The 25981-nt window shown below is 49.4% G+C and overlaps 1 protein-coding gene across 1 annotated transcript in view; it reads right to left on the bottom strand.

The window, feature by feature from the left end:
- Positions 1-2833: 2833 nt before the first annotated feature.
- Positions 2834-25981, bottom strand: part of PLXNA2 (plexin A2) — a 222350-nt gene continuing 199202 nt past the window's right edge. The window contains exons 19-32 of the mRNA XM_007988604.3: positions 25590-25733; positions 25032-25266; positions 23580-23722; positions 22638-22906; positions 20539-20605; positions 20169-20315; positions 19350-19509; positions 18896-18999; positions 15036-15135; positions 13883-14073; positions 12167-12336; positions 9430-9642; positions 8610-8760; positions 2834-7934 (exon numbers count right to left, since the gene is read on the bottom strand). Coding sequence (XP_007986795.2) covers positions 7839-7934; positions 8610-8760; positions 9430-9642; positions 12167-12336; positions 13883-14073; positions 15036-15135; positions 18896-18999; positions 19350-19509; positions 20169-20315; positions 20539-20605; positions 22638-22906; positions 23580-23722; positions 25032-25266; positions 25590-25733 — 2190 coding nt within the window. The 3' untranslated portion in view covers positions 2834-7838. The remainder of the gene's footprint in view (positions 7935-8609; positions 8761-9429; positions 9643-12166; positions 12337-13882; positions 14074-15035; positions 15136-18895; positions 19000-19349; positions 19510-20168; positions 20316-20538; positions 20606-22637; positions 22907-23579; positions 23723-25031; positions 25267-25589; positions 25734-25981) is intronic.

Genomic DNA, 25981 nt, shown 5'->3' with positions numbered 1-25981 from the left:
GAAGACTCGTCTGTCTTTCAGCTCACTTGCTGAGCAGAGATGTTTGGTAGCTCGTGGTGTCAATACGATCAAGCAAAGACAATCAGCAGCACCCCTCTCCCTAAATTCTCTTGAGTGTCTTATCATGCAGGTTTTACCCTCAAATTGAGGAAACCAGGTCTCTGAGAGTTTTACTGATGCGGTTGGCAAAATTATTTTGCATTTGTGGTAAAAATGAGATAGAAGTACCCCTAAGAAAAGGGATGAGTCTTTTTCTTATAGAATAATGATTTGGTATTGACATTAGATTGTAAACCCTGGGAAAGCTGCAACTTCAGGACTTAGTTTTTCCCTCCCCTTTGTGTCCCTAATAGTACCTAGTCTAGTGTCATGCTCATAGCAAGTGAGGAAAAGATATTGATTGCATTGAACAAATATGACTATTAGTGAATGAGGAAGAGTGTTTCCATAGGATCTTCTTGTTACAAGAGGAAGGATCCATTTCTGGGGTGGACTTCCAAGTATTCAATGGTTCCAGAGCTAATGAAAGGTAGTACGGTGCAGTGGAAAAAGCCTGTGCAATATGAAGTCTGGAATCAGACCTCTGTGGCTCTACCACTTTGCAACTGTGCAGTCTTAAGTAAATCCCTTAATCTCTCTGAGTCTCAGACTTACAAGTGGAAAACTCTTATCATGTGAGCATGAGAAGCCTAAAAGGGAGGATGTTCCAGAGCCTGGAATTTGGTAGATGGTTCCCAAGTTCCATTCGTTCAATCATCTGTTTATTCAGAACATACTTACGGGGCATCTGCTGTGGGCCAGGGTCTGTGCTCTGTTCTGGGAATACGATAGTGAACAAGACAGACAGCCTGGTAGCTTCCATCCTCTTCCTTTGTTTCCTTTCCAGAGGATGGTAGTTTCTGCAGCAGATATTTAATAGTAGGGATACCCTAAGTCCAAGTTGTTGAGGGGACAGATGGTGGTGGGATGAGGGGAGAAAAAAGAAGATTGGGCAAAACTCAGGGATGTAAAGATCCTTTACTGAGAAATGTCCTCCTCTGTCCAAATTTCCCTGCATCCCAGCCTCTTGTGAAGCCAGGAGCCCAGTCAGGCAGTGACAGAGGCAAGATTCATCTAATTGCTCTGTCCCACATTGGAGCTCACCGGGGCCATATTGTTGCTTTTACTGAGAAAAGACACCTTTTTCACTGCTGGACACTAGAGTGCTTCCAGGGTTCTAGTTTTGCATTTCAGAGAGAAGAGGAGGGTGGTTTAAAGTTAGTAAAAAGCTCTAGTGCATTCCCCAGGCCCAAGGGTGCACTCCCCAGGCCTGAGGCCCTCTGTGTTGTTGAAAATGACACACTAATTACGTGCAGGCCTCAGCACTGAACTCTTCTCCTCTCCTCCTGACTCCTCATGGTGTTATGTTTGCATTTTTCTCACCCTCGGGACCAGTTTTTGCATCTCTCCATTCCATTTGGGAAGGGTGTGTGCGTGTGTATATGTGTGTGGTGTGGATGGGGGACACACTGTGAACTCAGTGGCTGCTAAGTCGGGACTGACGATCTTCCCAATTATGATCTCTTTGAAGCTGTGAGCACATACCATGTTTACCAACATGCACTTGTTTACATGCTTTGTTTTATAAGTCCCAGGCCCCATTCTCCCTTGTGTGCTAGCTGTCCATTTTAGACTGCAGGCACTCTGAAGGCAGGGCCTGCACCTCATCCTTCAGGAGGCTCTACTCTTAGTGCTTGGTATGAGGTTGAAGACCCAGAACTCTCTTGGTCCCATTATCAGGAAAACAGTGAACAGCAGTTTGCTTGCATGCTAAGTTGAGATGTCAGATGGATTCCTGAGTTATTCTCATCTATTTCTCTTACCAGAGAGCAGAAGTGTTACCTACACACTTTGGAATACCAGAATGTAAAACAGAAAGATGAAAGTACAGAGGAGAGGAGGCATGAGTTCCTTGGGTTAAGGGACCCCTAAGGATTAGGAGTCCTAAGATCAATTCCCTACTTCTCAGCCTTACTGCGGAATTGTGATGTTCATGCTGCCTCTGGACTTTGTCAGTCCAGCTGCTGTTTTCCCCTAGGCAGGGCCCGCCTTCTTGTCTTACCTTCACTGGATCTAAAAGCACACACTATCTGGCATCTTTCCCTTTATTTACCTTTAATCCTTTAACTGAAAATGACAAAAACAAACAAACAAAACAAAACAAAAATAAAAACACCAAAACACCCCTTCTCAATGCATGGTGAAACATTCCTTTTTAAGAATGCTTATGATTTTCACTACACTAAAAGGTTGATGAGGACAAGGATCACCTCTTTCTTATGTATTATGTTATCCCCCAGCACTTACCACAGTGTCAGGCCGTGCTTAATACATGTTTTGTACAAACGCATGAGTGCACTTTGTACACATGAGTGTACATACCCATGAAGAACATGTATTAAGCATGGAGGCAGAGGAGGATCTCACTCTTCTGAAACCTCCCTTCACTTCTGGGAAGGGGTCCTGACTCATGGAGTGCACTTGCTGCCTCCAGTTGGAAAAAAGCTGTATTCTGAGGTCTTGGGACTAGGGGGCAGTGTTCACCTACCGGTATAAGCCAGGGCATCCTCTGTGTGTGTGTGTGTGTGTGTGTGTGTGTGTGTGTGTGTGTGTGTGTTGTGTTATGTTGATGATGATGACTGGTACATTAATAAGCTCTGGCTCCAGAGAGAGTTCTAAAACTCCCTCAAAACAACTTAGCTCATCTTTCCATGAGTACCCTTCTTAAATATGCCCGTAAAATGTTATTCTGCATATATGCTGCTGAACAATCAGGTTTATTTAAAGATTTAAGGATTTTTAATTCAGTAAACTTTATTTATATATAACAACAGTACAAATTGTGTCCTCAGCTTGCAAAATAGGAGTGTTTCGTATTTACAATAGGTACACAATAATATATTAGAATAACAAAAAACCCCACTTTATTGGAACATTTTAAATACTTAATTTTCTTACAGTTTTTATTCCACAACACCTGTAAAAACAACAAAACCAGACAACCATCATTGTATTTTCTTAAAAATATATATAATACAGATTCCAGTGTGTCAAGAGGAGTGGGTTTGAGCAGGAAAAGTTGTGGGGAAAGGCAGGTGGGTTCTGGCCCCTAGTCTCATGTGATAGAGAGCTTGTCCTTTCTTCCCTTACACACGCAAGAACATCTGTTCTGTTTGGGGGAACCATTTCCATTCTGCCTGCCATACCTTCCATGCCAAGATGAAGGCCAAATAAGTCAAAATGAGGACTTTGAAATGCAGAAGATGTTTCCCACCTTCCTTGTGGCCAGGGCAGGAGGGAGCAGGCTGCACTGCAGCAGAAAGAAGACAGCTCAGGCTGAAGGGAGAGCTTTTCTGCGCTGAGAAGAACGAGATGTGGGTGTCCACGAGAGGCTGAGGAATCTCCAGTTTGCTTATTGGGCGGAGGCCCTGTCTGCCGAGCAGTGGCCGTGATCATGTCTCAGGACTTTCCTTGGTACTAGTTAGAAAATACCAAGAGTGAAACCTTATCCCTCATTGATGGGGATCACTGAGCTCCAGATACTAAAATGTCACACTTCAGGGAAACTAGGGAAGAAATACTGAGTTATGGAAAGGATGCTACCATTTTTCTCAAAGCATATTCCTGAGACAAGACATTGGAAGGCCCTGAAGTTCATCTCCCAAGTTCCCCGTGGGATCTGCTCCCACAGCCCTCTGTCTATGAAGCCACTTTTCATTTTCTCACCCACCGAGCCTCCTGAGTCTCAATTCTTTTCTGTCTGTGCCCAGGCCCCAGGAGTCTCATGCAAGACGCAGTGTGACTGAGAAAAAAACAGCCTGTCCTGGAGCAGCTGCTGGCTCAGTATTTACCAGCAGCAGGTTAATGGGGGCAGGTGTGGCAACCGGGATGCACCTGGAGATTTATCAGCCGAGGCTTTCAAATGCTCCCTATTTGTTCTACCCAGGTCATTTTTCGTCCAGCACACCCATCCATTGATTCTGTTTCACGCTCAGCAGGGCCAGGGGTCTTGACTATTTCCTGTCCTCATTTAGTGGAATTGAAGGAAGGTCAGGAGCTCAAGCAGCAGGTGATGTGCTGCCAGAAGAGATAGTGGCAGTAGAAACAACAGCAGCTCTCATCGCTGGGGGAATGGCCCCAGAATAAGGTAAGGCAGCTGGGTTGGTCTACTCTCTTCCTTTGCTGGAGCCCTTTTCCTACAAAACTGGTACCCTGTGCCACTAGAGGAGGAGAACTGTTGCCTGCTAAGTTGGTGGCAGGAACCAGCTTCCTGAAGGATATAAATTCGCTGGAAGAAAGACCTTGGTTTTGTTTCATGCTGTTTTCCCATCTCTAGAGCAGTGGCTGGCAGACAGTGGCTATTCAAGAAGGTTCCCGAATGAATGAATTCAGGAAACAGTTCCCTCCTCCAGTGAGATTAACAGCTGATTCGTGCTTTTAATGACTGAACTCTGTAAAGAGGGGAACTCTCTGCCAATGGGGGATCAAAATGGTTTTGAGAGCCATGCTGTGGAGAGAGGTAGGACGGCAAGCACAGAAGCACCTGACCCCATGCAGAGGACGGGAGGCAGCAGCAAGGGCCAGCTGGAGGGAGTGCTCTCCGTTACCCATTAGCATCCTCTTTCTTGCCAAGCACCCTTCTGGGGTCATCTTTCTTTTCCAGAGCATTGTCTCTTGTGCAGATCAATGAAATGAAGCAAAGCTGGATAGACTTTGGAGAGAGACTTCCGTCTCTGCCTCCTCCAAGATGAATGGCTTCTTGTAGAGAGGAGCTGTGGCTTCAACACTTCATCCTTACCCAAGGTCAAAATATCCTCAAATTGGATAACAGGGAGAAGAGAGGCCAACCAACTCCCTCTTTTTTTCATTCCAAAGGGTGTGAACTTCATTGGTTCTTGGTGGCCCAAAGCCAAGAGGTGTGGAGGAGGAACAAGTGGCCAGCTGAAAAGGGGGCAGGGCCTTACAACCTTTCACCCTCATGGCTTGGCTTGAGTCCAGTTTTTTCCCTTTTCTTAATTCCTTCCTAAAGGATGCCCGAGGCCACTTCCTTTGTCAGCCCAAGTTCCCCAACTCTCTCATGGAATCCTGAGAAATGTGGCCAAACCACTCATAGCCAGCTCTGGCTCTTCCCTCTCCACCCTCCAATTGGCCATTGCCCCATCATTCTCCACGCTCTCCACAAACCTTCAAGGAAATGCCCCGGGGCAGTGAATTATCTCCAAAAGTAACTGCTGGGAGATGCCAGGTAGATGCATTGAGTTAAGGGCTGGTAGAGATGCTGCTGAGATGTCCAACTGCCTTTAGCTTCTTGGTGGAGCAAAGCCTGGATGCCAGTCTGAGCAGCCGTGTGGCCAGAAAATCTTCACCCAAACAGAGCTCAGAAGTTAGATGGGGTGGGCTGGACTTTTTTACAGGTAGCATAAAGTCTCCTGCTCACACTCTTTTTGCCTGTATCTCCTTTCCTTTTATCTCCACAAATTATGAGCTCTGCGCTGATAAGCTTTGGGTGCTATGAAGAGCAAACACTTTGGCTTAGTGCGGAAGGCCAGTCATTAGTATTTCCTTCAGGCTATTAATAGGGCCCGAGAAACTTTAACAGAAGTGGATTTTCAAAAGAAAGTGGCCTTGGCATGGCTGGTTGTGAATTATAATGAAAACAGCAAGTTTCCTGAGTATTTTGCCGAATGCTTTTCTCTTCCCATTTGTCAGCTGCATTCAGGCAAGAAACTAGAGCTGGGGGGACCAGGCAACGTCTGCTGTGTGGTTAGACAGCGATCCAAAGCTACACGCCAAGGATGGAAGCCAGCCCCCTAAGCTCCCCTCCCCCAGCCCTCTCCTGGGAATCACATGTGGTCAGCAGGGCCTTTGGAAATTGGAACCACTTGGAGGTAAAGCAGGGCACAGAGAAGCTGGAGCCCAGAGTTAAGAGCAGAGAAAATGACCCTGGTCCAGTCTCTCTTGGAGGAGCTCGTCTAGCTTCCCAGCATCATAGCCTAGGATTCTCGACCCTTTGAAAAGTGAGGAAGGGCAGCTTGTTCCTCTTTATCTTCCCCAGTCCCACCCCTTTGCTTCCCTTGTCCTCCTACCCCCTGAGTCCAATGCTGCTTGCAGAGAAGTTGGAGCTGGCTGCTCGGATCCAGGCTAATGTGGGAGGCCTGGACACTCTGATGGCTATCCTGGCCACCAAGGTCCTGACACCAACAGAGCTCCTTTCCTCTCGATGACTCCCGCTGGCTTCTACGGGGCCTCTGGACCTGGGCATAGAGCTTTGGTCTCTTTGTTTGGAAACTACACTCAGGAGAATTGGTCATCCATAGTTTTAGGCGTCATCAGAAGAGACAGAGAAGGCAAGTCCAGCGAGAAGTCATCCACTTATCCTTCACACCCACAAGTCCGTGAGAGGCAGAAAAGAGAGGCAGAAGGTAGTAATGTGGGCATGCCACAGTCATTTCTACTGAGGAAGTGCTGTAGGCCCAGATGGTCAGGAGCTTCCATATATGAGCGAAGGGTTGTCTCCCCTCTCCAGGCACAAGAGAATGAAAGAAAGAAAGCATAGTAATAAATACTGCAGCTTCTGTAACCTATGCTCTTCAAGTATTGCTTGCTGTAAACAGTGTTTGATTTTTGTTTTCTTTTTAATTGCCAGGAACTACTGGATGATGGGAGTGAACTCCAAAGTCAAACACCCATGTCCCCAAATCAACTTCCAAATGGAACCTCATGGAGGCCTGGCCCACACACCTCCAGGCCGTTTCCCGAGGGTGCCTGGTTTATGACAGGGATTGATACGAGGCAGGGCTGCCCAACCTTTGCAGGGAGGCCAGGTGTCTGGTCTGGGAGAGGCCCACTTCACCCCACTTCTCATAGTAACTTTAGGGAAATTGAAAGGAAACATATCAAAGACCAGCTCCTCATTTGTTGAGGTTTAAGATTAAATAAAACAGAACAAAAAACAGTAGCAAAAAGCATTGGTACTATCTAGGTACACATCTCCTCTCAAAAGATGAGAATATGCAGGTATGTGGTAGGTAAAGCTCAGTTTCCAGTCAGCCAGGGTGAGCTCTTGATGGCTTTGCAATTTTTGCGAAGTTCTGGAAGTCCCACGCTCTTCTGGCTGCCGGTATAATTCCAGGTTTTACTGGCCTCCGTTTTTGCGAAGTGTTTGGTGCATACTTGTGCTCATTCTTCTTCTCCTCCTCTTCACTTTTTTTTTTTTTTTTTTTTTAATTTCAAGGAAAAGGAGACAGTCATTTTCTCTCCAATGTCTCTCAGCATCTCTTTGCTTTTTCTGGCATTTGGAAATGGGCATTATATAAAGAAGGAGGAATGGGGGAAGAGAAGGAAGGGAGACAGAAATCAGAATTAAACAAAAGTTGGACGGGATCAACAGGGCGGCTTTTTGTTTTATTTGTTTTTTTCCCTTTTTCTTAAAAAAAATTAAATAAAGTTCTTATTATTTCCCCAATATACATCAAATGAGTTTTCATGCAAAGCAGCAGTCACAGAGGCAGAACTGTCCCCAGCTCGTGCCTCTCGGCTTGAAGAACCACCTTCTCCTGGCCCCGGGTTCTCTGGTGTTCTCACTGTGGATGGATGACACCCACTGTCTCTCCCGGCTGGAACTGGCTATGACGAAACTTGGCTGGCATAGGGAGAGGGGCCCTCCCCTCTCCCCAGGATGGGGTCTCAGGGGACAGCAAGCTCTGGGGCCTGATCCCCATCACTTGTCCTTCCGTCTGAGACTCCCAGTGTGACAGCTTGGACAGGTCCCTCTTCCCAGGAATGCGAGGCTCCTCCTCTCAGCTCTCAATGGACATGGCATTAATGAGCTGCTCCACCTTATAAGCCAGCCGCTGCCGCCGCGCCTGCTCATCCTGCTCTAGGGCCCCGATGAGCTGAGGAGCAAAAACAAAGGCAGGAAGACTTCAGGACTCAGAATAGAAGACACCGTTTTCCAGAGTCCTCCCTCTTCACCCTGTCTACCTTTCCATTCTGCCTTCATGCACATAACCTTAAATAATTTAAACGATTAACTGAATGAATACATGCACACACACCTATATATATGTATGTATGCATGGTGTTTAAAACATTATCTGGCATAGGAAGTGCTATGCAAGTGTTAATTATTGCTGCTACTACTACTACTACTTTCAAGTTCAATGCTATAGAAACTTTGTGAATTTTCCAAAGCTGTCCTATTCAACTTGTATTCGTATTAGGGTCCACCTGTCTATCTGAAATGTAACTGACAGGATCCGCCCGAGTGCAAACAATAGTTTGATTCATTAAGAGAGAATGAAATTAATTATACAATACTTTGAACTGAAAAACAAATGATTAAAAGTGTTATTTATTGTGTTAACAATGAGTGAAAGACAATGAAGCGTATAAAGCCTTCAGTGAATCAGGAGTTGAGTTGCCTCATAAAGGAATGATAGTTTTTGAGCTCATGGGCTTCTGACTCCCTGAATGTTTTTCTAAATTGCCATCTATTGTTATTTAAGGACTGAGTCAGACTTCCTGCTCCTTGCCTGTTGGTTTCTGTCCCCACTGGGGCCCTGTCTCACCTCCTCACTATACTTGCTGACGTAGGAGTAGATCTCATTGAGGGCACTCAGCATGTTGAACTCCACGGCGTGCAGGCGGGACTGCTCGGCGAGGTAGGCATTCATGTCTTGGTCACTGATGGCTGGGAGCTTGGCAATGTCTGCGTAGTATCTGCCAGAGACAGGACAGGCGCCTTGATGGAGGCCTCAGCAAACATTTACCTATAGCTACCCTCGGCCCAGGTCCTTTGAGGGCACTGATGTCCCCAGTTGCTCCTGCCGCCTATTTCTCTTCTGATGTGGCTTCCTCTGGCCTCTTGCTTCAAGCTGAGGTTGAGGCTGAAGGCCAGGGTTTCTTCAGTAGATTCCATCTAGCTGAGAGCTCGTGGCTGCGGTACCCAATAGAGTGGTTAAAAGCCCAGACTCTGACCAGGCTCTTTGTGTTCAAATCCCAGCTCTGCTACCTGCTAGCTGTGTGATGCAGGGCACGTTATTTAGCCTCTCTGTACCTCAGTTTCCTCATCAGTAAAATGGGGATAATAATAATAGCAGCTCCACAACTCTGCTGGACATTTTAATGAGATGATACACACAAAATCTTATTAGAACGCTGAGTGCTTAGCACATGCTCAATGAATGGTAATTAGGATGATAATCATCTGACTTCCATGGGCACAAAGCCACCCTTCCTCCCGAAGCAGGGGGTATGGGCAGGGAGGGGAGCGGGAGGCTCTGAAGCGGTGACAGACACCGTCGTCTGAGTCCTCGGTCAGTGATGTCTACAGAGTGGGGAATGGGCAGGGAGATAGGGGCATGGGCCTGTCCTGAGGGGGCTACTGACCTCTCCACCCAGCTCTTGTAGCTGGGGATGTCCTTGGCATAGAGCAGCTTGTTGGAGGGGGAGTCCTTGCCCAGCCGGTGCTCTGATGTTGAACAAGAGTCCATGAAGGTCTGGGCCACCACAGAGAGGCAGGCGTCCGTGATGCTGCCCTTGTGGATGTCAAACACGAACTGGGGGTTCTTAATCACGTTCACCCAGAAGCGCAGAGGGAGGCTGTGGGGAAAGGCAGAGCAGACTTGAGAATGCATTCAGGCCATGCCCCTTCTGCTGCCCACTGATATTCTTCCCCCACAAAGTTCAAATCGTCCACCTGAAGGGGCAAAGGAGTAAAATGGAAGAAAATGGGTCCAGCCAGGGTGAATTTAGCCTAAGCTGTTACTGACCTGGGAGAAATGGAGGGAGAGGCACCTTGTGTCCTAAGGGGGACGCTGACCCTGATCTCTAACATCCGAGGGGTGGGGCTGGGTGTGTTCCGTTCCCTCCTGGGAGACTTTTCTAAAGGCCTCTGTGCCCCTAGGCAAGCCCAAGTACAGGGGACAGCACATTTTCTCAGGGCTTCAAACAAAGCCACCAGGCTCCTGGAGTCCCTTCACAGTGCCCGTGGCCATTGTCCAGAAGGAGGCAGCCAGCAGCTCCAGGCTCAGCTTCAGAGTGGGCACAAAGGGCGCCACCTGCGCTCCCCGCCCAGCCCGGCTGCCCAAGCTACTTCCCAGGGCTGGCCTGGCCTGGCTGGGCCGAGGAATGGGCTCCCCTGGGGGAAGTTCTTTCATGACTCTCCCCAGGGCATTCTTGTATCTGGGCAGGGGCAGAGGGAGAAGTGGAGGCCATTGTTGGCATCCTGGGAATGACTCGCTGTAGCTCAGAGATTTTCCCACCCCAAGAGGAACCGATCAGTAGTTACGAGACTTCCTTCTGCAACTTGGGAATTTATAACCAGAGGAGAATGAGTTTTCTCTGCTCCTTAGGCCATAAAGCAGATAAGCCCATTTACTCTCCTTCAAAATCAGAACAGCTGCTGTTTTTACTTCCTTTCCCAGCTTTGCCTTCTTTTCCAGCTGCCTCCTGGGCTTTAACTCTTTTGACTCCTCTGTGGAACAGGCCCTGTCACAGGCTTGTCCTCCAGCCTGAGATGATGTTCCGAGCTCCCCAGCTTCTTCTTCTTTCCCCTTCTTCATCTTCTCTTGACTCTCATGGGCCCCAAACTTTCCCAAATGTCTCAGTAGTGCCAGGTCTTGGGAAAGATCTGCGTTACCCAGACTCGGGCCCTTCCATGATGATTTCTGCCTATCCTCCAAAACACAACAGGATCCCTCACTTTTCTTTAGCCCAGGAGGAGTTGCTGCAGCTGAGAGCTGACTCATCTCTTCTGCCCTCCCCTTCTTCTGGCAGCCTTGGGTAGTTTCTGGTAATCCTTCCCTGGACATTTGCTGTTGAGGTCTGGGTAAGAAAACTCTCTCCACACCACGATGCCAGGGTAGTGCATTTCTATTACTTGGGTCTGGCCAGCACACCGAAGGTACAGAGATGGGGATAACCCAGGACTTTCTCTTGATTTCCCCTGAATTGCCCTCTCCCAGCACTGGGCTGGGGATGCTCCAAAGCAAAGGGGACAGGCATGTGCTGTCCAGGGAATGCAGATCTGGAAGGCCTGTCCTGGCAAAGTGGACTGTGGGCTCTTAACCCTAGGGCCACCCCAGCCTATCCATTTCACTCCACTGTGATCAAAGCTGCAGATTGAGGAAGGCTCAGCGACCACAAGACCCAGGAGGAGGAAGGAATAGATGGGGCTGGGGTTGGCTTTTTCCAAAGTGTTTTGTTGGTTGCTAGGACTTTTGATTCCCAAATAACAGCCTGGGCCCATCTGTGTCGGCTCTGTTTTCTGAGGAGACCGCTGACTCCAGACAGCTGCATGGGCTGCCTGCCCAACCCAAATGCCTGGACCTCCCCTCTCCCCTCTCCGTGCTCTTTCCCAAAGGAAGCCTTTTGATGCCAGCTCTTGGCCGGGTCCTATCTGACCTGAAAGCCAGTCGTTAGCTTGGTCTGTGGCCCAGGTTCAAAACCCATGAGGATAAAGTCTCCTACCAGGGGCCTGAGGGCTTCTCCCACTGCTGGTCTGGTTGCGGAGGTGACTTTAGGGGAGAGCGTCATGCCTGCAGGGCATTCTGCCTGCTGCTTCCTGAAAGCTATGGCGCCAGGATAATCACTTGGCCTTAAGAGATCAAGTTTGCAATGAAATCTTCCCTGTCAGTGGGCTCAAGTCTATAGCAGGTGTGAACTCCCTCTCCAGTGCTGACCAACTTCACCAGGGGTCTCAGTTTAATTCAGGGCTTTCCCATCTCAGGAAGTGCCTTAGAACTGCCCCACTCAGAATGCCCCACAATGCCTGGCTGTGAAGCTCTGCTGCAGGCTTCCAATGCAGTTCTTTGCATGGGCTCCCCCAGCTCCCTTCTCCTGAGAACCAGAGATCTCACAGCCAGGGGAGGAGGCTGTTCTTGGGGGACTCAAGGGTGCATCCTAGTGCTGGGCCTCAAGCCAGGCAGACCCTACTTGGTACAGGCAGCTGGGGGCTGTGTGGGCTCTGCAGAGCATATGTGCACTATTTGTTCCAGGAGCTTCGGATCACCCAGCCCCAGCCAAGAATAGGCTACCCTCCCACCCTCCCGTCTCCTGGTCCTCATCCCTCCTAACTCCAGGCCTCTCCAGGCTGCACCTCCTGCCGAGCTCCCCTAGGGTTTACCAGTTGCTTTTCCAGGTGTGCCGCACATCTGTGTCGTGAATGCTGTGCCTGTCTGCCTGCTCATCCAGGAAATCAAACATGTACTTGATGGCCAGGGGGAGAGCGCTGCCCCGGTGCACAGTGCTGAACAAGGTCTCAAACAAGTCGTCCACGAACTTCTGCAGGGTGCCCTGGAGGAGGGGTGGGGGAGAGTGAGATGGAGCGGGGGTGATGGCAGGTAGCAGACAGGCATACCAGATGGTGCCTTGGATCCATCCTGCCTTGGAAATTTGTCTGGGACACGAGGCTGTGCAGGCAGTGTTGTGGGGTGGGGTGGTGCGGGGGAAGGGTACTGTTGGTTCGCTGGGGAAGTGGAAGAAACTGGGTGGGTTGTGGATCCTAGGGAAGAATCTCTCCTCCAACCTGCAGCCACATTCCACATTCCACATAGGGTGTAGGATCAGGGTCTTTGATAGGAAGACAGGAAGTGCCCTGAGTCCGGGCTTCCCATAGGTGAATGAGGGGACACAGGCTGTAAGCCAGTCTGGAAAGGGTGTCCAAGGAACAAGCTGGAGGACCAGGTGCCTCCTGGCAGGAGCACAGCAGGACCGGGAGAGTCTGATAGAAAGGTATAAAGAGGCTTAGGATATTGGTGGCCTGGGACAAGTGGTATCTGGAGTGTGGAATGCGGGTGAAGGGTCTAGACTCAAGAACACCCCCAGGCAGAGAGCTGACCCACAGGGCTTTGGAGGGTTTCTGGAACAGGAATAAGACTTGGCCTGGCTCCCACAGTTTACAGGCTCATGGCACACCTCTGAGGGTCAGTAGAAACCTCTAGCCTTGCCTGTTATCTCTTTGTTGGTCTCTTATTGTTATGCTGAGCATATCAGGCAAAGCTCAAATGGTGACATGGGGTCTGGTGGAATATTTCTGGGCCACTCTGGGAGCAAGTCTGAGAGCTGTAAGTTGGATGCCACTGTATTAAAACTTCAGTGCCATTGTTGGAGGGTCCATGGGGGAGAGTATTTGAAATCTAGCCCCGCCTGGAAAATATGGGCTCTTTGATTGTCATACTTACAGGCTTATTTTGTTATCTGCTAGGAAGGCTAGAAGATGTAGCCTCGCTTGCATCAACATTTGGGGGTAGCTGGGGTGGGATGGGATGGGAAGGGAAAGCCTCCCCTTGGATTACTGGCAGGGCCAGGCCTCTGTGCTTTCCCTCCCATTGTGGCCAGAAAGGGGATAGAAAGGACAATGATAATGGAGGCCAGCATATCTATCCAACTAATATCAGCAAGAAACCCCAATGCCTTCCTAGAGCTTAAGGGGTCCAGAGGGAGAGAGCTACTCCTCTGAAGCGAAACAGTAGTCTCAAGAAGTATGCAGAAAGCAAAGATATGTTTGCTATTTTTGCCAAAGGGCAGAGAACAGTAGTGGCCTGATTGTTTGGAAGCCCTGCCCGGGGAACTGGACTATCTCTCTTTTTTTTTTGTTAGTGGAGATTGGGTCTTGATATGTTGCCCAGGCTGGTCCCATACTCTTGGGCTCAAGTCATCCTTCTGCCTTGACCTCCCAAAGCACTGGGATTATAGGCGTAAGCCACCATGTCCAGCTGTACCTGGACTGTCTGACTGGGTCCTCTTTAAGGACACACTCTAGACATCCTTTCTGTGTTGTGGAGTGGAGGGACGTGCTCCTCTAACAAGCGCTCCCTGGTCTGGGCAGAGCGGGAGTTACCTTGGTGGCCAGTAGCCGGGTCAGGTAGATCTCAGATACCATCTTGCTGCCCCGGTCACCCTCCTTCTGGTCACCGTGGTCATGGTTCTTCACCAGATGCCACACCTTGACCCCACTTTCCAGGTCTGGGGTGATCATCGGGGCCCGGGACCGCAGGCTGTCAGGGCTGCCCGTGTACCTGAAGGAGGAGTCTGAGGAGAAGGGGGTGGTAGAGGGCTGTGAGTAACTGAGTCACCGTCCTTGCTTGTAGAATCCTCCCAGAATCCCTGCCCGCCTGCTGCATCCACTCAGAATAAACTCATTTCAGCTGAAAAGGGGCTGCAGGGACCTCATATATGGTAGGTTATTTTAGGGATCCTTGGTTGACATGAGGACAGAAGAGCCTGAAGGCTTTTTTAGAAGAGGATTTATAAATTTTGTGAATTAGAGAGACCCTCAGGAATTTGGGAGTCACCTCTACTCGGACACTCCCAGCAATGAATAATTAATAGGTAAAATGTCAACAGGATATTTTCGTCAGTGCTTTAATGGAAATCTGGATACTAAAGAGCTGTAAGTTGTAATTCTCCTCTTGGGAGTTAAGGGTCTCTTCTTGCATGGGGCCTGGGGTATGGAATTTCCTGAGCCCTTTTTGGTGCTGCTGGGTTCAGTCCTGCGGTGCCTTTTGGTTGGGAAGCCCAAGGCCTTACTGCATACATGAAACCAGAGCAAATAAAATAAGGGACAAGGGGGTGCCATAACCTCATTGCCCAGAGGGTCTGGGGGCCCCAGTACTCCTCTAATTTATTGATCAAACTGGGACACTTTTAAGAGTAAAGGGAGGGGCACTCTTAATAATTCAGCCAGGACAACAGGCATAGACTGGACTGACCCAGGCAACCTGGGATATATGAACCCCCAGCCAGGCGTCTTCCTGGTTCTGGGCCACTCTGACTCCTCCACCAGGCAGGGATATCAAAGAAAGGGCACATGATGCCACCTGATCCCACAGGTCTGAGGGTGCAGGCTGCCTGGGAATGCCTGGACTGGGGAGGACAGAAACCAACAGCCCAGGAGCAAGGGCTGCCTGCTGTTAGAAGGGGTAGCGAGTGGGCCCTGCTAAGTCGCAGAAGACTCTGCTCTGAGCTGCCCAGTCTGCCCTCCTAGTTCTCACCATATCTGCTGATGGATGTCCGGGAGATGCTGGCAGAGGCAGGGATGTTGTAGGAGGAGGTCTGTTTGGGGACCAGAGCCACCACCGACCTGTCTGACACCTGAAAAGGGTACAAAAGGTACAGTGTGGTGAATGTAGGTGTCTTGGGAAGTTGGAGTCAAGTATTTCTAGAGGGTTATAAGATAGCTGTGGGGTAGAGAGCAAGGAGTACAGGAATACTAGAAACAACCATTACTGCTGCTTTTTGAGCTTTTATTGGGTTAGAGCTGCACAACCCAATATAATGGCTACTTGCCGTGTGTGTTGACTGAGCATTTGAAACGTGGTTAATCCTAACTAAGATGAGCTGTGTCTAAATTGAGATGTGCTATAAATATACACTACGTGCTGGATTTCAATGACAGTATGAATACAAATATTAACTATCTGATTGATAATTTTTAAATTGATTACATATTGAAATGATAATGATTTTAGACCAGTTAGATTAAATAAACTATGTAACATTAATTGATCTTTTTATTTTTACCTTTTTAATGTGACTAATACAAAAAGTTTAAATTACACATGTGGCTTGCACATGTGGCTTGCATTATATTTCTACTGGACAGCACTGGGCTAGACTCAGTCTCCCATCCACTTCGTGAGCTACGCACAAGCATTCCCATTTTACAGATGAAAAAAAAAAATGGAATCATAGGGAGGCTAAGCAACCTCTTAAAGGTCACATAATTCATATATGGTAGAGCCAATATTTGTAGCCAGGTCTGTCAGGCTCCAGAGCACATGTTCTCTTCATTATACATTCTAACTTGGAATTTTATTTTGAGTCACACTGGTCTGAAGCCCATTTTCCCTTTTGGCTCTGCTTTCTTTCTGGCCTGGGTCCTATAATGCCTGGATCACTTCAAATAGTTTCACCAAAAGGGCAGCCACTCTTGGGGACCGAGCGAGAAAGATGGTGTCTTGTCCCATCCTCTATGAGGGCGCCCCAGCTCAGCACCCAGCCTGCAGGGAGAGGGCTGATAAATGAGGAGCCATATTGAAGACATTTGGGGCCATTTTGATTTAAGATTACCCTCCATCCAGTAAAAACAGAGAATCCCCAGAATCGTGGCGATCCAATTAAACCCCTAACGCAGAGGGAATAAAACAGCTATAATAACGTTATGGGCCATAAAACATTCCTATTAAACCATTTTTTATTTTAACAATTTTTATGAACTTTATAAGTTTGATTTATAGCTGCACCAGTCATAAAACCATCTTTCTGGGTCTTAAATTGTCAGTCCCTCTCTCCCACCAAAAAAGAATTAAATGTGGGGAAGTCAAACTATAAATGAACATTAGTGCTAACGAGATTCCCTGATAGCGGGTTTTAGTGGTGGTGTTTAATTTTACCCTCCCTATAAATCTCTGGAAGCCTGGGAAGTTTTTTAACATCTCTTTGTTAATTAAGATTATGCAGATTTTCTTCTGCAGGGGCTCCAAGGACCTTTGACTCCAGAGAGGGTAACAAGAGGGCAGTGCATTGACTTGATGGTATAAAGCTCCAAGGTCCTGTGCTTGGAAGGTGCCAAGACTCCATTACTTCCCAGCTAGAATAGCTCCCTGGACTTGTCAGCTGTTGGTACCATCAGCACCAGGATAGGGAGGGGGGCAGTCTCTACCTCCGTCTTTCAGGAATTCTCCTTCTAACTGACAGCCCAGAAATGATACCCAGAAAACTTGGCAGGGGCAGGAGTTTACACTCCAGGGAGAACAGATTACATTATCATTTATAGTTTCTTGTCACCTAATGAAAGATTCACAAGGTGACTCAAATGACCACAGTTCAACTCAATTGCAGGTCTAATCACTAAACCTCTCTTGTCCTTGGTTTTTCTCTGTCTTAACCAACAGGTGGTGCAAATCCATGGTCAAGATGACCGGCTGGGTCTGACCTTGACTCTGCTGCCTACCCGCTCCAGGACTTAACCTCTCTGAGCCTTAGTTATCAGTGGGGATAATAATTGCATGTCGTTTGTGGTGAGAATTAAAGAAGTTAAAACACAGAAAGGCTGAGAGCAGTGCCTGGTATCCAGTGAGCACGAAGTAAATGTTGGTATTAGTGGTGCTATTATGAGCATCATCATCATCACAGTCTCCCAAAGGGGGGAATACTCCCTGCTGTCCCTTGTCACTCAGGGCTAGCATGTGGGAAGTGACTTGCACTCAGCAAAAGCTCAGTAAATATTTGAGGAATGAATGCATACATGAATGATAAATGACATCAGGGAATTGAAAGTGCTTTGTATGATCAGCACCAAAAGAACAGAATAGTTCCTTCTTCTGATTGGGAGCCGCAGGTTGGAAAGCCCAGTAACAAGCATTAGGGTATCGGAGGCAGAAGCAGAAAGACCCCACTCCTGCCCTTTAGAAACTCATGATTTGGGAGCATCATGCTGTTTTCTTTTGCACTTTCTTATTCAACTTTAATTGGTTCATTACAGTTGTTCTACCGGATACATTAAGCACCATATGAAGTGGTGGTGGTTGGGCATGTGTGTATGTGTACAGAATTAACAGGGAGTGATGGCAGCTACCTTATCTGTAAGTACAATCCTGGGCACCTCACACTTTCACAAGTAAGGGTTGTTATCTCCATTTTATAGATGAGGAGCCCAAGGTGCAGAGAGATTAAAGTCACGACACCAATGAGTGGGGAAGCAGGGGTTAAATATAGCTTCTAAAGCCTCTTCTCTTCTCACTACACCACACTCATGTCCTCTGGGCGGGGGTCCAGGCAGGGTGTCAGGATGGGGGGTGCAGGTGAGTCAGGGGGATGGAGCCTGGAGAAGAGCATTTTTGGGGATCCCCTGTGCCCTAGCTTCCTCTGTGCCCGTGGAGGCTCCTGCCAGCTCCAGCGCCTGGTGGTTGGCAGCTCAGTGCCTGAGAGCCCAGCCTGCCAGCCCCTCTGCAAATCTTTCTTTCCGAGACAGGGACATGGGAGGATGTTATTAATCAGACGATCCCATGGGTCTTGCAGCCTGAGGCGCTTCCTCTGGTTGGTTTAATTTCCCTTGGTGTCTCTTATTTCCAGTTTCTATTTTAGTATTTTTTCTGAATCCCAACCTGTCTACCTGTGCTTAATCTTACAGAGACCCCCCAGCTGGGAGTGGTTACCATGGGAGGGGAGAAGACGCGGGAGTAGATACCTCCTTGATCTTGTGTTCTTTTGCAGGGATTTTTTTTTTTTTTTTTTGATTGCTCATTCAATGTGTCTGCCTGTGTGCTAAACACCTCACCTTCTATCTTGTATCTCTTCTATACAACTGTACAGGACAGGGTTCACCAGGAGCCCTATTTTACAGGTGAGAGAAAAGAAAGCCTGGGTAATTTTCCCAAGGAAACCAGCTACTAAGAGGAAGAATGTAAGACCTCAAGAGAAGTCTATCCAACTCCCTGCTCCACTGTAAGTCAGAGGTGTGGGCTGCATTAGTAAGATGCTAAAGAGAGAGTGCCAGGTACCTTAAGGCAGCTGTCCATGTGGAGGGCTTTGCAATATACAGTTTTTTTTGTTTTGTTTTGTTTTGTTTTGTTTGCAAATGTAGAGGTACACAGAATAGAAATGCCTAGACCTTACCCCAGACCCATTAAATATGTTTCTGAGGGTGGAGTCTGGTCACTCATGTTTTTTATCAGTTCCCTCAGTAATTCCAATGGGCAGCCATGGCTGAGAATCCCTGTTCTATGCTCCAGTAGGAGGAGGAAAGCAGGGAGAGGAAAATCTTTTTCAGACTTTTGAGGCCTTAGAGCAAGGCTTAGTGGGAAGGGAATATTCTGGGAAGTTGAAGAGAGGAAGAGACACCCCCTCTCACCTGATAATGCATCAGTGTGTTGAGCCGCTTCCAGTCACCCTCAATCTTGGTGGTGATGTCCTCATCTTGCAGCACGACCCGGGCGATCCGGCCTTGGCGCCACTCTGGGAGGAGGGGGTGGTGCAGGGAGCAACGTGAGAGGGATGAGGGCTGTGAGCCAGTGTCTCCCGATTGCCCCTTCTCTAGGGACCTGGCAGCCTGGCCCCCTCAAGCTGGTACCAATAACAGAGGCTAGAGACATCTAGGGCTCCATGGGCCCAGGCAGCAGAGGAAACACATGGGTCTCCTCAGAGACAGCCACATCTGAACAGGCAGTGCCCAAAGCGGGAAGCATTTCACATGGGCCTCACCTGGCCAGGACACAGTCATGCCCCTGCAAGGGTTGTGTGCAGGGCAGCTTCCCTTCTTTCACCCCTCAACCCCTGCCCTCACACTCCGAGTCCAGGTTTCCTACCCAAGTCCATGTCCACCGCCCTCGGCCGCTGGGAATAGGGCACATTCTTATACACGGCATCAAGAATCTTCTCCTTGACTTGTGTGATGGTGTCACAGTTTAACACCTTCACTGGGATCTCTGGGCTGTTCTCGTTGTCAGGGTTGACGCAGTTCAGGATCTACAAGTGGGGGACAGAGGGTGAGCAGGACAGGAGCTGAAGGAGTAGTTTGAGGGAGAGGGTCAGGACCTCAGAATCTTCTTTTTCCAAAGTTCACTCTCTTTATAGGGGGAATAAGGGTACTTTTCTGGTCTGTGACTCAGTTTCCCTCACCTTCGTAACACCTGCCAAATGACAGCCTGAGTCATTGTGTCCACTTCTTCATTCTCAAAGCACCAGGACTCTACTTTCTAGCTCCTGGATGGCTTAAGAGAGACTATAGTTCTGGAATGAGGCACCCTCAGTGTTTAGAGATGGTTCTAGATGTATCAGAGACTAGTGGTGCACTTCCCCAAAGCCTCTATGTTAGGAACCAACATACATTTTTCTCATAATGCCAATTACCCAATACCTAATGATGGATGAACTTTTTTCTCCCCCAATATTGTCTAGGGTAAACAGAGGCATGGAGTGCTTTATAGGGCTTACCAAATGAGATGGGATTGGGGGGTGGGCCTGCCTGCCTTGCTCTTGGTACACGTAGTTGCCCTTTGGGCTCACCCCAGACCAGCCTCCCATCCTCTTTAATGACCCCCTAGACTGCTTTTATGGACAGAAGGCAGAGTAAGGGGCAGGAGCAGAAGATACACATGCGGGTCCGGAGCTTCTGGCTTCCTCACCAGGGTCTTGTACTCGATCTGCTGCCGGATGAGCTTGTCCTCACTCAGGGAGTAGCGGGCCTCGCCCGTGATGGCGTCAATAGGGCCCTTCTCCATCTGCTGCTTGATGGCGCAGTACAGCATGAAGAGTGGCTCCCCCGCGCACTCCTGTGGGCACAGGCAGGGCAGGAAGTGTGGGCATGGCCTCCTCAGGTTTGCACGTTTTCCCTTTCCTCTCTCGGAGCGAGGCCAGTGGAAGGAGGGGCTTTAGCACACCCAGTCCAGGTTCCTGCTCCTGAGGGAGGGGGTCCCCATGCAGCCCTGTGGCCAGGATCTGAGCAGCAGCACCATCTGCCCTGGACTCTAGGCCCCATCTCACTCCCTGTCTCACCTTTAGGAACTTGTGCAGGAGGAAGGCGAACCAATTGGTCAGCATCTTTTCAGCCACAGACTCTGTCCTGGGGAAGGAAGAAAGGGTAAGGGGCAGTCCTTCACAGAGGGGTCTCTGTGTGGGGCCTGGGCTTGTCGCGAGGTCTCCCAAGAGAACAATGGAGCATGCGAGAACGCAGGGTGGGGCGTCAGGACACCTGGGTCCCAGCCCAGCTCGCCCAGTAACTAGACTGTGACCTGGGGGTAGGGGTGGCTTCTTTCTGGGCCTCAATTTCCTATGAAAATGGAGAGGTTGGCCTTTTCAGCCCTGATGGTCCGTGGTGCTCTGAACTGCTTTGGCTGCATCTGAGACAAGGTCTGTGGCTAAAGGTACCTCACTATCCCATGGGGCTATAAAGAACTGGTTCTCCCAACTCACTTCTGGTCTTAGGGTGATAACTAGAGAGTTTCCCGGTCCTTCTGGGCTTTCTCGCCTGCCTGAGTACCCTGTTTTGCCTGGTCCCTTCCCCTCCAAAAACACTCAGGGTTACACTTCCTTGGGTTCAAATCCTGATTCTGCCATACACTGGCTGTGTGACCTTGGGCAGGTCATTTAACCTCTCTGGTTTCTGTAGTCACATCTCTAAATGGAGACAATCGTAATAACATCTACCCCCGATGGTTGTTGTCAGGGTTGAATGAGTTACTATTTGTATTTGTAAAGTGCTAAGAAAAGTGCCTGGCACCTGCTAAGCACTATGCATTAGCTGTCATTATTGCGGTCATGTGGGGTCTTGGATCCCAGCCCTCAGGTAGAGAGCAATGCTTAAGTGTTTTGCCAACAGGGTATTTGCTCATGTAAGCACTGGTCCCCCTCCCCTTCCCGTCCCAGGGCTACAGATCTGGGGATTTGGGAAGGAACAAAGCGACTGTGACAGACCCTCAGTGAAGAGGATGCCGGAGGGGTATTTTAACTCCCTGCACGTGGTGCAAATTATACCCTCTGGTTGCAGTAAATCCCAGGCATTTGCCAGGGCTGCTCTGCAATCTGGGCCTGGGAGAGAGTGACAATGGCAGAAAAAATTGTAGCTTTCTCCCCTGGCTCCTCCCAGCACCCTCTCCCTGCATTGTGCCTGAGATTAGCTCTAATTTAAATACAACAGTTCTTAATGAGAGTTTCTAATGCTCAGATTGGCAGGATGGGGGCTCAGTACTCATAAAACAAAGCCATTCTTCCTCCCTCCTCAGCCCACGTGGTGTCTGGAAGCCTGAGACCTTGCTATAGGAAGGCTAAAGAGGAGGGGTGGTGAACGGAGGTGGAACCCTCCAGCCCCTGCTGCCCAGAGGACTCCAAAGCTGTGCCTGGCTCCCCACGGCCTCTAGGGAGGTTGGGCTCAGGGGATGTTGAGGTCTCTAACCCTCTCCCCTGCCAGGAAAACTGCAGCGGGCATGTGTAGTGGATGCTGTGATTCAGATCCAGGAAGCTGAGCTCAGAAGGCACAGCCTTCCAGGCTGTCCAAATCCTGAGCTCAGTGCTACGCAATAGAACCTCCTGCGATAATGCGAATGTTCTCTATCTGTGCGGTCCAGTATGGTGGTCACTAGCTGCAATGTGGCGACCAAGCACTTAGAATGCGGCTAGGTGCTAGGGCAATGGAGGAGCTGGATTTTACAGTCTATTTCATTTTAATTTGTAGCAGCTACCTGTGGCTAGGGGTTGCTGTGCTGGACACACAGCTCTAGAGACACCGGGAGGAAGAGACCGTGAGATAGGAATTATTTTTCTCATTTTGTCTAGGTGGAAACTAAACAACAGAGAGGTTACAACACTGGCTAGAAATCACAGAGCTAGCAGGAGGCAGAGCTGGGACTCCAGCTGAGATCCGAGCAAAGGTCTGAGCTTGTCCATCACACTTGGGCAACTTCAGACTCTGTAGTCTCTCTGGGCTGAAGGAAAGTCAGATTCTGCCCTGCAGAGACATGAGGACACAGGCTGCTCTGAATGGGTGCCCTTTCTGGGGAATGGGCCTTCTCATGCTGCTTGTGGGGCCTGCTATAATGAGGTACTCTGTTCCCGTTCAGACTCCTGCCACCCTCTCCACCCACTGCTGCGGACCAGACCTCCGGAGTAGCAGCTTGGGGTGGTTCTTGTTCTCCAGGTTCTTATCGATGAGGTCAGAGAGTAGCTGCTTGAGGACATCGGTGGCGTACTCCAGGCGGCCCTGCAGGCCGGTCATGATGAGCGAAGCCACGTTGCCCCGGTCGCGCATGGAGAAACTACGCTGCAGCTCCAGGGTGCGGATGAAGGTCAGCAGGAACACCTTGTTGTTGATGAGCTGGGCAAAGAGCTTCAGGGCCTTCTCCACGTGCTGCTGCCCATTTCCTTGTACCTGGGGTGGGGCGTGGTGGAGATGATGCCCTTAGAGAACAGGCATTGGGCCTCTTACCCGAGGGTCTCACTGAGGGCCTGCCAGCAACGACACTAGCTGTAGAACCCTATCTTTGAGGCCTATCACCACCCCAACCCTATTCCGCCCGCCTGTGATGATGTAGGAACAGCTGTCTGCTCTGGCCCTGCACTGGGCCGGGGAGGCTGGGCTCTACGCGGAGCTCTCAGAGGGGAGGCTGCCTGATTTTCCCAAGGATAGACGAGGAGACGCCCCCTCAAACTTCTCAGTTTATTAGTCTCCCCTTAATCTCCTCTGCCTGATTTATTATCTTTAGTAAAGCAAACCAACAAATGAAGAAACAACCCTCATAGAATCCTGTGTCTTTCTTTAAGCCATCTTAAATCCATTTTAGAATGAGGCAGTATCTTAGTTAATTATTTCAGTCATTAATTAAAAAATGACAATGAGCTTTACCCTGGAACCATCCCAACAAGCCTGGGTGTCCCCTTGGCCGTAACCTTCCTGATAGCTCTGTTGCTGAGATGCTGTTACAAACTACTGACCCCTCTTCGCTGTTAACCTTACTCTGTACTGCTGGGTCTCATCTGGATTTCCTAGGATACACTGGGCCTGCATCCCTGCTGGGTGGCTGGGCGCAGGAGGCAGGCATTACCTCCAGCTCCCGCAGGACGGGGTGGTCCTCGATGCCCGGGAACAGGACTCGCATAGCGTAGGTACGATAGTCCAGGTAAGGGATTCCTGAGCGGTCCAGGTCACTGGTCAGCTCATTGATATCCGTCTGGAGCTCAGCAAAAGCTATGAGAATAAGCACACAGACAGGCTCGTGGGGAAGCCCCAGTCGGGGGAGGAGAAAGAGGGAGAAGAAGTTTGCAAAGGAGAAGGGGAGGACCTAGGGTATAGAAACTCTGAGAATTATGGGGGTGTGTCTCCAGAGGGCGGGGCTACTTCCAGCCTATCTTTTTTAGGTGGTGGGGAAATGGGTGATTTTTATGTTATTTTCTCCTCTGTACTTAGCTATAATTTTGAATTTTCTCTTTACATATTACAAGTGTAGTTACAACAAGGAAAAAAGAATATTATGATTGGGCTGTTTAGTAAAGATCCCGGAGGTTCTGGAGGCAGGTGAGAGACCATGGTTGAGGGGGTCCAGCAAAGACCAGAACAGGCAAAGTGCTGCCCTTTTCCAAGCAAGACAATAAATCAAGATGCAAAAGCCTAGGGGAGGCCTGGTCATGAGACGCTCAGCTCAGAGTCGAGTTTGGGACGAGAAGGGCTTCAGAAGCCTCACTTTGGTGGTGGCACACCTGTCTTCCTGGCTCCTTCCTCTCCCAAACTCACCAGCCCTGTTGCCAGGAAGAGCCTTGGCTCCACCTGTCCTATTTCCCAGCCCAGCTCTTCCCTGTCATCCAGCAGAGGGCTTGTTTCTGATCTTGACATTTGCAGCAAAAGGAGAAATGTTTTCATTCCTAACTGAGCTGTTTACCCTGAGAGCCTGCCAGGTCCTCAGCCTGAGAGGACGCCAGGTACACTCGTCACCTCGAGGCTGTGGTTGCGTGGTACACAGGAGAAAACACAAAGTGCACTCCTACACACCTCCACAGCCAAGGACACCAGCAAGTGGTGGCCTTCAGAGCGCTCAGCCTGCAGCATTGATGGGAAACAAACCCTGGGGGAGATGAGGCAGGTGCTCTTCTGCCTTTCCTGCCGTTGCTCTCACGTGCTGCGAAGATAGTGTGCAAAAAACAGGAGCTGGACACTCCCATGGGGAATCTAGAGTCTGAGGCTACGGAGCCTGGGGGCTCTGACTGTGGGGACATTGAGGCCCTGAGAGGGAGAAGGTGTTGGCCAGATTGTGGGATGAGTCAGGGCGAAGAAGAGATTAGAACAATGTAGTCGGACCTGGGTCCTCATGCAGTGGGCATTCTTCATTGGACATCTCTGGCCCTATGGGCAAGAGAAGTTCTGGGAAAACAGAGGTGAAAGTGGAATGCAAAGGCATGGCTTGCAACAATGGGAGTAAAGATGGGAGTTGTCTGCAGGGAGAAGGGCAATAAGGCAGGTGGAGAAAGAGGGGCCCAGCAAATGAGGGTGGGCTTCCACTAACCTTCCTTGCACTCCAGGGCCACGCGGGACTCCAGGTTGTCCATCTGCATTTGCAGCCGCTTGAGAGTGAGGTCATTTTCTCGAGACTTGCGCTTGTAGGCAATGAGGACGATGATGACGATGATGAGGAGGAGGCTGCCGCCGGCCGCGATGCTGACGATGGCTGGCAGGGTCAGCAAGCTGTCTGAGATGACACTCACCGAGCCAGGCGAGAACACCATCCCGCCCACGTGAACCTGTGCATTGTACACACACAGACGCACACGGATGCACAAGGTGTAGAGCCCTGGCATGCCAGCAGATCCTTACAGTGCGAGGAAGAACATGACAGACCACAACCACACAGTGCAGATCTGGATAAAAAGCAACTTCCTGCCTTGGCATCTGCCTTTCTTTTCTTGTGTTCTCAGCTTATATCCATTTTGATGTAGGACACAGAGATGAGGAGAGATGGAGGGAGTGAGTCAGACAACGAGGCAGAAGAGAGCCTTTCCTTAGGACAGATCACACATGCACCACGAGGCGGGGAGGAGGCACTACAGAGAAGGGGCTCACTCACCATGACCTTGTGCTGCCCAGTGAGGTTGGGAGGCTCGCAGAGAAGCTGGGTCTCAGATACAGTGACAGCGCAAGGGGTCTCTCCGATGAACACAGTGTAGTTGAGTTTGGCCCCTCCAGAGGCAGGAGGGCAGAGGTTTTTGCCCTGTAGAGAATAGCAGTCTTTATAGGCATAATTGACACATGCATGCACAAGTTAATTGCCTACTTAAAAAGAGATTAAGGAGATGGGGAAGGGCAGCAGTGCAAAAACCAGGAAATGACTCCTTGGCAAGTTTTTGTGGAGGGGACTTCTAGCAGCCATGATCTAGAGAGAAAGAGAGAAAACAGAGGCAGGAGAGAATGAAAATGAAGAGAGTGGGAAAAATGCAGGGGAGACAAAACACTAAACAA

Source organism: Chlorocebus sabaeus, chromosome 25, assembly GCF_047675955.1.
Source record: "Chlorocebus sabaeus isolate Y175 chromosome 25, mChlSab1.0.hap1, whole genome shotgun sequence".
NCBI lineage: Eukaryota > Metazoa > Chordata > Mammalia > Primates > Cercopithecidae > Chlorocebus > Chlorocebus sabaeus.
The sequence above is the reverse complement of the archived record's forward strand: the minus strand, read 5'-3'. Positions and strand labels throughout refer to the sequence as shown.